The 9,500-nt window shown below is 35.5% G+C and overlaps 1 protein-coding gene across 1 annotated transcript; it reads left to right on the top strand.

The window, feature by feature from the left end:
- Positions 1-2,386: 2,386 nt before the first annotated feature.
- Positions 2,387-6,325, top strand: LOC135767318 (uncharacterized). The gene is made up of 6 exons (XM_073815119.1): positions 2,387-2,443; positions 2,641-2,737; positions 4,204-4,314; positions 5,356-5,444; positions 5,922-6,244; positions 6,306-6,325. The coding sequence occupies exons 2-6, from the start codon at positions 2,648-2,650 to the stop codon at positions 6,323-6,325; spliced, it is 633 nt and encodes a 210-aa protein (XP_073671220.1). The 5' UTR covers positions 2,387-2,443; positions 2,641-2,647.
- Positions 6,326-9,500: the final 3,175 nt, after the last annotated feature.

Raw genomic sequence — 9,500 nt, 5'->3', positions numbered from 1 at the left:
TCATCTTATCATATATATTTATTCTGTAACGCGACGATGCCTTCAGACCATCATTTAAGTGTTGATCTCAAGTCATCTTATCATATATATTTATTCTGTAACGCGACGATGCCTTCAGACCATCATTTAAGTGTTGATCTCAGTCATCTTATCATATATATTTATTCTGTAACGCGACGATGCCTTCAGACCATCATTTAAGTGTTGATCTCAAGTCATCTTATCATATATATTTATTCTGTAACGCGACGATGCCTTCAGACCATCATTTAAGTGTTGATCTCAAGTCATCTTATCATATATATTTATTCTGTAACGCGACGATGCCTTCAGACCATCATTTAAGTGTTGATTTCAAGTCATCTTATCATATATGTTTATTCTGTAACGCGACGACGCCTTCAGACCATCATTTAAGTGTTGATCTCAAGTCATCTTATCATATATATTTATTCTGTACGCGATGATGCCTTCAGACCATCATTTAAGTGTTGATTTCAAGTCATCTTATCATATATATTTATTATGTACGCGACGATGCCTTCAGACCATCATTTAAGTGTTGATCTCAAGTCATCTTATCATATATATTTATTCTGTACGTGACGATGCCTTCAGACCATCATTTAAGTGTTGATCTCAAGTCATCTTATCATATATATTTATTCTGTACGTGACGATGCCTTCAGACCGTCATTTAAGTGTTGATTTCAAGTCATCTTATCATATATGTTTATTCTGTAACGCGACGACGCCTTCAGACCATCATTTAAGTGTTGATCTCAAGTCATCTTATCATATATATTTATTCTGTACGCGATGATGCCTTCAGACCATCATTTAAGTGTTGATTTCAAGTCATCTTATCATATATATTTATTCTGTACGCGACGATGCCTTCAGACCATCATTTAAGTGTTGATCTCAAGTCATCTTATCATATATATTTATTCTGTACGTGACGATGCCTTCAGACCGTCATTTAAGTGTTGATCTCAAGTCATCTTATCATATATATTTATTCTGTACGCGATGATGCCTTCAGACCATCATTTAAGTGTTGATTTCAAGTCATCTTATCATATATATTTATTCTGTACGCGACGATGCCTTCAGACCATCATTTAAGTGTTGATCTCAGTCATCTTATCATATATATTTATTCTGTAACGCGACGATGCCTTCAGACCGTCATTTAAGTATTGATCTCAAGTCATCTTATCATATATATTTATTCTGTACGTGACGATGCCTTCAGACCGTCATTTAAGTGTTGATCTCAAGTCATCATATCATATATATTTATTCTGTAATGTGACAATGAATTCAGACTGACAGAAGGTTTTTAATGCCTCTTTATAAAGATCATTATCTTTCCAACTATTCAATACATGCAGAGCTCAGAATCTACATGGCATTTTATTGTTTTGAGATTTTAGTTTTTTTACATTGTTGTAAACGTTTGTAGACTAATTTTTCGTTTGTTTCCCTTTGCTTTAAGGTGTTATTTTGTACATCTTTAATGGATGATTATATAAAGACAGCTGTGTTCAAAGAGGAGAGATGTAAAGGAAACAACAGAAATACTGATATTACAGTTCATGTTCTGAAAAAGGATTCTGAAGCTTCTAAGTTCATTCAAGATAGGCTAACCACCATAAACACCTCCAAAGATGCAAATTTTAGGATTGTGAATTCTGCAAGTCTGCAAAATCAGAGAGATGGATATTTTTTGTTTACATGCAAACGCTCTGGAGCATGCATGCCCCGAAGTTATCGACCCAAAGGATGTAAGGCCTATGTTTCCTTTAAAAGGAGGACAGATTGGGTCAATAAACTGGTTATAGTTGAAAGGATTTACAGTATTCATTCAGGACATGACCCAACAAGTTCTTCTGAGGTTCACTCAGAAAAAATTTGTGAAGAGCTAGTAAAGCATATTCAAGATCTTTTATCTCTTGGTGTTAAGCCAGATACAATTCTCCTAAAATCTCATGAATGGTCCAAGGAACAAGGGCATACTGATCTTAACAACCGAGCATATTTTGTTACTCCAAAAGACATTATTCGGCAATATTCGGACATGTATGATGCGAAAAAATCAGCAACACAAAGATGATGCCAATAGTACAACACAACTTCTTGAGGGCCCTTTTAGAGAGTGTGTTGTTTTTTATCAGCCTTACAGCCCTCAAACAGATCTTGTCATAGTTTTGCAAACACCATCGACGAGAGACAACCTTCGAGAATATGGAAAAGATATTGTCTTCATGGATGCAACACACTGTGTCAATCAGTATGGATTTCCTTTATTTACATTAATTGTTAGGGATAGCCATGGTCATGGCATACCTGTTGCCTATATGATCTTGGGAAATTAAAAGCAGGCTACAATTCAGCTGGCACTAGAAAAGCTGAAACCAACGTTTTACATAGCTCCAAGGTAATATAAAGTGATGTAAACTAATTAATTTCAAAGGATACAATAATGATGTGTTAAGTGTTTCTTTAATATTAAACTTTTATGCATGTCTTTCATTTTAATTGTCTTTATTTTTAAGAGAGGTCTGAAATAGATTTGAATGGTTTATATAGATTCTAGTTTCTCTGCCTTTAAGCCTAAAATATTTGTATTTTTAGGTGCTTCATGGTCGATAAAGACCAGGGTGAAATCAATGCCATCCGCAAGGTATTCAAAGAGTCAGATGTCCTGCTTTGCTGGTACCATGTCACACAAGTAAGTACTAAGTTAAGTTGAAATGAAAACTGCTATGATTTTTGCTCCTTTTAATAGTAATGGAATAGAAGTGTATTTAATTGTAACAGTTACAATGATTACATAATGTCAGATGATTTAAAGGTGGTTTCCTGGACATGGATTAGGTTAAAGGTGCTCTAAGGGAATTCATGCATTTTAGACAATAAAACATTTTTGTTACATACAGCAAACATCTCCTCACTATCTGCTTGCCGCCTGTCCACTGATCAAACTGTAAAAACCGCAATCTCTGTAGACAGCCCAGGCTCCACAAACTGCAATAAAGACACAGTGGCCAAACCCATAGATATGTATAAAGGCTAGATGTCTCGCCCGCGCTGCTGGCCAATTGAGTGGAACGTCCGCATTTTGGCGGCCATCTTACCACATGACGCTCGCTCACTCGTACGATTGAGTTTTAATGGTACAGGTACTTTTAAATGACCATAACTTGCTTAATTTTTTACAGATTTTTTTTTTTTATAAACGTCAAAGATGTACCTATGACACTGCATGCTTATACTAAAAAAATAGAAAAAATTCATGAAAAATGTTAAAGCATCCAGAATTATAGCCACGTTAATAACGTTTGTAAGAAACCAAACCGTTTGAAAATTGGTAGAAAATTGAGCAAGTTATGGTCATTTAAAAGTACCTGCACCATTAAACTCAATGCTTAGAGTGAGCGAACTGTCTGTGGTAAGATGGCCGCTAGGTGAGGACGTTAGAGACTCCGCCGTAAGACATCTAGCCTTTACATATATATGGCCAAACCTACCACCACGAAACATAACAAAGTGTTCCAGCCAATAAACGACAAGAAGGATTTGGGGGTGGGTGTTGGTCGCGTTCATGAAAGCACGAAAGGGAGGGGATTCACAGATTCCCTTAGACCGCCTTTAAGACAGTTAATTAGGAAAAATAACTTGTTTAAACAAACATGCCTTACTTAAAACATAACTTGTGTGCATTTTGAAACAAAACAAAGGGCACTGATGTATTTTAAGATATGTCAGTGCAAATTGTTTTCAGTTCAGACATTATTCAGCTCTTACATTTAGACTATTATAGGACTAGTCTAGTCCCTGTCTGGGATAAACCAACAAGTTTAAATGTGAATGGTCTACTCTAAAATGTCCCAGATGGTCACTTAGTTTTAGACATGGTGTTTGCAAAGTAGCAGGACATTTCAAATATAAGTTTTGTCATAGTTTAATCTAGAGGACTATCTACAGGTGCAAGCAACTACAAATAATTGAGAACAAGTTTTCATTGTAGCCTAGTGGACTATTTTATTAATTCTTTGATTGCTGTGTTGATTTTTTCCGTTAACACAGCATTACTCTCATTTTAGTGCTCAGACTAGTTAAGCCAAATGCATTGGATCAATGGAAGGTTACAGCATAAATATTTTCTTTACATTTTCCCATCATGATTATACACAGGCAGTTATCCGTTGGCTGTCAAGGTCAGAGTCTGGAGTGAGTGGACCTGAGAAGGCAGATACAAGAGGACAAATCATGCAATTGATGGCAGAGCTGAAATCCTGTTCCACGGTGTGTTACTTTTTCATTTACATATTTTCAAATAATTCAATTACAACATTGATAACGTGCTGTAATGCAATATGAACATGCAGTGCCTGGCTTAAGAAAACCTTTTAGATATTGTATAATTTTTTTACATAGATTATCATGAAAAACAGCTATCATAATTCAGTTTTTAAAATTCTTTCACATAAGAAATTGTACACCTGAAAGGGTAGATGAGTTGAGTAACACAAACATATAAAAAATATTTCAGTCTGTCCTTGATAAGGTGTGTCAATGTGTTACTGTAAATACAATAAGCATATGGTTATTAAATGTCTTCTGTATCATATTGGCCTAAATTGTTATAAAACCATCAATCATGAACATGACAGAATCTCAGAATACACAAACTGGGGTCAAGGATTACATAAATGCCCTGGGGTCCGTTTCAGTAAGGAGGTTCAACCAAATCAGAGTTAAAACTTGAACTCTGAGTTGACTTTCTCTGAGATAGAAAAAAACGAGTTTTCAGTTACAAAACAGCTGAACTGAGTAAGTTCAATTGACTCAGAGGTAGGTTGACTCAGAATTAAGCGTGTGCACAACCACTATGTAAAATGAACACTCAAAATCACGTGATCACGCGCTGTCAAGAGCATGCCACACCAGCAGGTGTTGATACAACTCAAATCGTAAAGCCACCTTGGCCAATCAGAAGCCTAACAAAAGTGACGTTGCAAGGCAAAAACCCTGGTTTTACTGTCAACACGACAACACCGCAACCTGCGTTTCTTAAAATACTCACCCTGGTAGGGGTTTTCCAAAATGTTCTGTTTCAGTGACGTCATATTGCGTTTCTGTGTGGACGGCCGGCCGAACCGCGTAGAAAGTCACGGTGACAAGGCCTTAACCTACTTTCTGGAATGGCCCCTGTAAATCATTTGCAGTTCAAACTAATAATATTGTATTTTTTGTCCATTTTCACAGGAACATGAATTCAAAGAAAAGGCTGGGATATTCCATTGCAGGTTTAAGAACTTAAAAAATGTGTGCATGTATTTCCAGAACCACTGGGAGCCAATTGGTCATCTGTGGTCAGACTTTGGAAGATGCTATAAGCATGGAAACTCTGACACAAACAATCTAATAGAACGGTATATATTTTATGCATGTTCTCTTCATTGCTGATTAATGCCAAATTTTCCAAGATTTTTATAACTTATATTTACTTGTCATTTTTATTATTCAAATTGTTTAATAACAAACATTTTCCGTTGTGTGACAAACTCGAAACGCACATTTAAAATAACTTTACGCAGCATTTAAATTTTTTTTTTTTTAATTCACAATGTGAAAAATTGTGTGTTGTTTGTAGTACTGCTCAACATGTGTATTATGCAATGACTTTAATTGGCTTATTTATTTAGTCCTTCTACTCTTCTGATTTGCCTATTTCTCCCAATCATCAGCTGCTTTCAGCTTGACTACAATTTTTTAAAGAAAACATACTTATGTAAATATGTTTGACTTTTATAACTTGTTAAAGCCTGACTAAACCAATAGTACATTCAAATTTGATAAAGTCTATTACTACTTAACTAATCAAGCGGTCTCTTTGTTTTTTCCCCTAGTTTCTTCCACCGTTTAAAATACCAGTTCCTCTGTGGTATCCGGAATCGCAGATTGGATCACCTGATTGATGTGCTACTGAACAAGACAGAGAAGTACTTCAATATAATACAGGATCTACAGTCTGTTGGGAGAGTCTATAATCCTCTGCAATGTAAAATAGAAGAAATGAAAAATTCTGCTCAAAGGATGCTAGACAATGGTTGGGCCAGAAAAGTTAGTGTAGCTTCAAGAGAAACGTACATCTACAATGTTCCATCTGAGAACAATCCACATTTAGTTTACTGTGTATGCCCTGCAGAACAGCTCTGCAGTTGTATAGCTGGTACAAGAGGATGTACATGTAAGCATCTAATTTTATTAAGTCTTCTCACTTGTGGTGATAGTGAGACTTTTCCAGACATAAACACACAATTGCAAGCCCATGCCAACAACCTAATTCAAAGGAACAAGTATCGCATTTTATGCAAAGCCTCAAAAGAATTTGAGGTTGAAAGTTTGTTTGGCAGAGCAGCATCAAAACCTTGTGTTGGGACAAATGTATGTGAATGCTGTACTTTCTCATATCATAAAAAATGTGCATGTCTGCTACTTGCAAAGGGACTTTTAAATGAGGTATGTGAGACAAAGTCAGAAAACATTGAAAACATTCCAGTGGAGCCTATTCAACATGAAACTGAAGATAAAGATAGGCACAGTTCGACTATTTGGAAACTGGAAAACATACTGAACACTCTACAGACATGGAAGAAAATACCTGAGGATATTGCCCATAAAGTCAATGAACTGGATGTGCAAATACAGAAAGAAAATGTGAACACTCAAAGATTTGAAAAACTTTGTGATGACAACTCGCGTAAAATACGTCCACTATTTACCAATAGAAAAAGAAAGACCAACAGAGACATTGCCACAGAGACAATGAACAATATCACCAGTTTCCCTGTCCAGCCAAGAAGAAAACAAAGAGCAGTCATTGGTCCAAAAAAGAATACCAAAATCAAGGTTTGAACAAAGTCGCATTTATTAAAGACTATTATTTTTGTATGTATGTATTTGTCTCCAATGCTAAATAAAATACAAAACAAAAAGTGTCACGTGGATTTTGATTTAAAAAAAAATCTTAATTACATTTCTGGGATGGTAGTGTTGTATGTGTGCATGTTAGTCCCTTCTGGGTCCTGGGTTTTTAAAGAGTCCTCTAAAAAAGAAAAGAAAACATCAGCTGCTGTGGGCCCAAAGCGGTGAGTGGCCAAATCCAACTCAGATTCAGGTCCTAGGTTTTGCAGGTTAATCTTCATTCTTTCAATGCTTCGCCTGCAAATAAAGATGCTCATGTTACTCAAGTAATCATTCATCACCGTAATGGCAAAATAAGGCATTTTTGTTTACATATATATTATTTACACAAACAACAACCATGTATGGTGGTAACATTTATAAACCGTGAATAAAGTGTTAAACTGTGCACTGTTACTGTTATTATTGACAGTTACCATCAATAGACACATGCTATCAAATTATTTTAAATAAAACCTGAACAAGAGAAAGGTGAATCCATCAAAACCCTTTGACCCAAGTTTAAACGTATAGTTTTTCCAAAAACACTTAATCATTTACCATCATGTTGCTCTATATGAGTTTCTTTATTCTGTTTACTCAAAAAAGATATGGATAAATGATGGCAAGCACACAGTTGACAATACCAATTGATTTCCATAGTATTGTTGTTGTTGTTAAAGTCGCAATGAAAGTTAAATGAAAGTGTGAAATTTGTTTTGAAATTTTGTGGGTTTTTTTTTACAAAACACTTATCTGTGAGCTTCATAATTTTAAATTCATGTGCCCTCATAATTTTTAAATCAAAAACACAAATCTCCTCTCCTCAAACTGATCTCTCTTTACTTCCGGTCATACGGTATGACAGGTGGGCGGGGTCCAGAAAAAGATAACAGTGATTAGCAATTAGGAACATGAACAAACTTAAAACAATTCAATAAATTCTCAATGGAAGAATTTAAGTCCCAGATAACCTTTTTTTATAGAAGCTGTTTCACTCGGATATAAATCACCACAGGGAAAATAAGAATCACTACTTCTGTTTCATGTCGACTTTAATGTGTACCGTCAACTGTGTGCTTACAATCCTTTATCAAAATATCTTCTGTGTTCATCTGAATAAAAAGATACGCATACAAGTGTAGAACAACATGAGGGTGAGTAAAAGATGACAAGAGTTTTTGGGTGAACTATCCCTTTAATGCAGTGTTTTCCAATCGTGGTTCTCAAGTACCCCCTCCCGGAATGTTTTAGATGTCTCATTATTTAACACACCTGATTCAACTCCAGAGGTGTAAAGTACTTGAGTAATTTTACTTGATTACTGTACTTAAGTATTATTTTTGGGGATTTTTACTTTACCTGAGTACAATTTAAAATCAGTACTTTTACTTTTACTTCATTACATTTTTTAAGAAAAAAAAGTACTTTTTACTCCTTACAATTTTATTTACAGTCAAAAAGTACTTATTTTTTAGAGATCACTTTATTCTATTTTCCCTTATTCTTACCAAACCAATTGAATTGTGCTGACGGCCAGTTATTTATTTTCCTTGGCCGAGAAACAGCGTGCCACTCCCTGAAATTCATAGGGTCGTAGCTCAGGCACCTTCAGTCCGGGGTGTTCGCCCTTCGGGTCCCTTATCTTACCCGAGTGGGCCTTTTCAACGAGCCAACCCCCGACTCAACGTGACGCAACAGCATGACGTAACCGAACAGCTACAAAAATACGATCAGAGCGGTCAGACTTAAATGTATTTCTGGAAATGTGATTTGAAAAGTATTTCAAACCACCTCTGGATATAGCTTGAAACAGAAAAGAAAAAAACAGATTTAATGTGGTTTTTAGCCGTTCACACATTCTAAATGTGATTGGGTTCCAATCGAATATGCACCAAAATCAGATTTGGACTGACAGTGTTAACAAGAACTAATACAACTCTTTCTGCACTGGCTGTCTGTGAGATGCTTGATTCTCAATTTTGAAAATCAGCTTCTGCTTTAGTTAAATTCGAGTAGCATGTTGCATACTGAAATTAGGTCGTTTTATATTTTGATAATGAAATACAATTAAATACAAACAGTTGTAAAGCAGGATAAAAACCTGTATGTGGTGCATTCACTTCATGTTTTTAGGGATTAAAAGGTTAAACAAGAATCTCTAGTTTAAATTTTTCCTGTTACTTTTACTTTTTTAATACTCAAGTACAATTTTAATGTGGTACTTTTTACTTTTACTCAAGTATAATTCTGGCCAGATACTTTTACTTTTAATTGAGTAAAATTTACACTCAGTACTTGTACTTTCACTTGAGTAACATTTTTGAGTACTTTTTAAACCTCTGTTCAACTCATCAGCTTGTTAGGGAGACATGTTAACCAGTCTGGAAGGAGGCTGAAGAGTTGAATCAGGTGTGTTAAATAAGAAGACATCTAAAACTTTCTGTGAGGGGGTACTCAAGGAGCAGGATTGGGAAGCACTGCATTAATGCACCTGTGTGAGAAAGTAAGAGATAAGACAC

This window comes from Paramisgurnus dabryanus, chromosome 6 (genome assembly GCF_030506205.2).
Source record: "Paramisgurnus dabryanus chromosome 6, PD_genome_1.1, whole genome shotgun sequence".
In the NCBI taxonomy this organism is placed as follows: Eukaryota; Metazoa; Chordata; class Actinopteri; order Cypriniformes; family Cobitidae; genus Paramisgurnus; species Paramisgurnus dabryanus.
This window is presented reverse-complemented; position numbering and strand designations above follow the sequence as displayed.

Coding starts and splice junctions, on each gene's coding strand:
- LOC135767318 (XM_073815119.1), top strand. CDS start 2,648: ATGGTCGATAAAGACCAGGGTGAAATCAATGCCATCCGCAAGGTATTC. Junction 4,315..5,355: donor AGCTGAAATCCTGTTCCACG/GTGTGTTACTTT, acceptor ATGTATTTCCAG/AACCACTGGGAGCCAATTGG. Junction 5,445..5,921: donor ACAAACAATCTAATAGAACG/GTATATATTTTA, acceptor TTTTTCCCCTAG/TTTCTTCCACCGTTTAAAAT.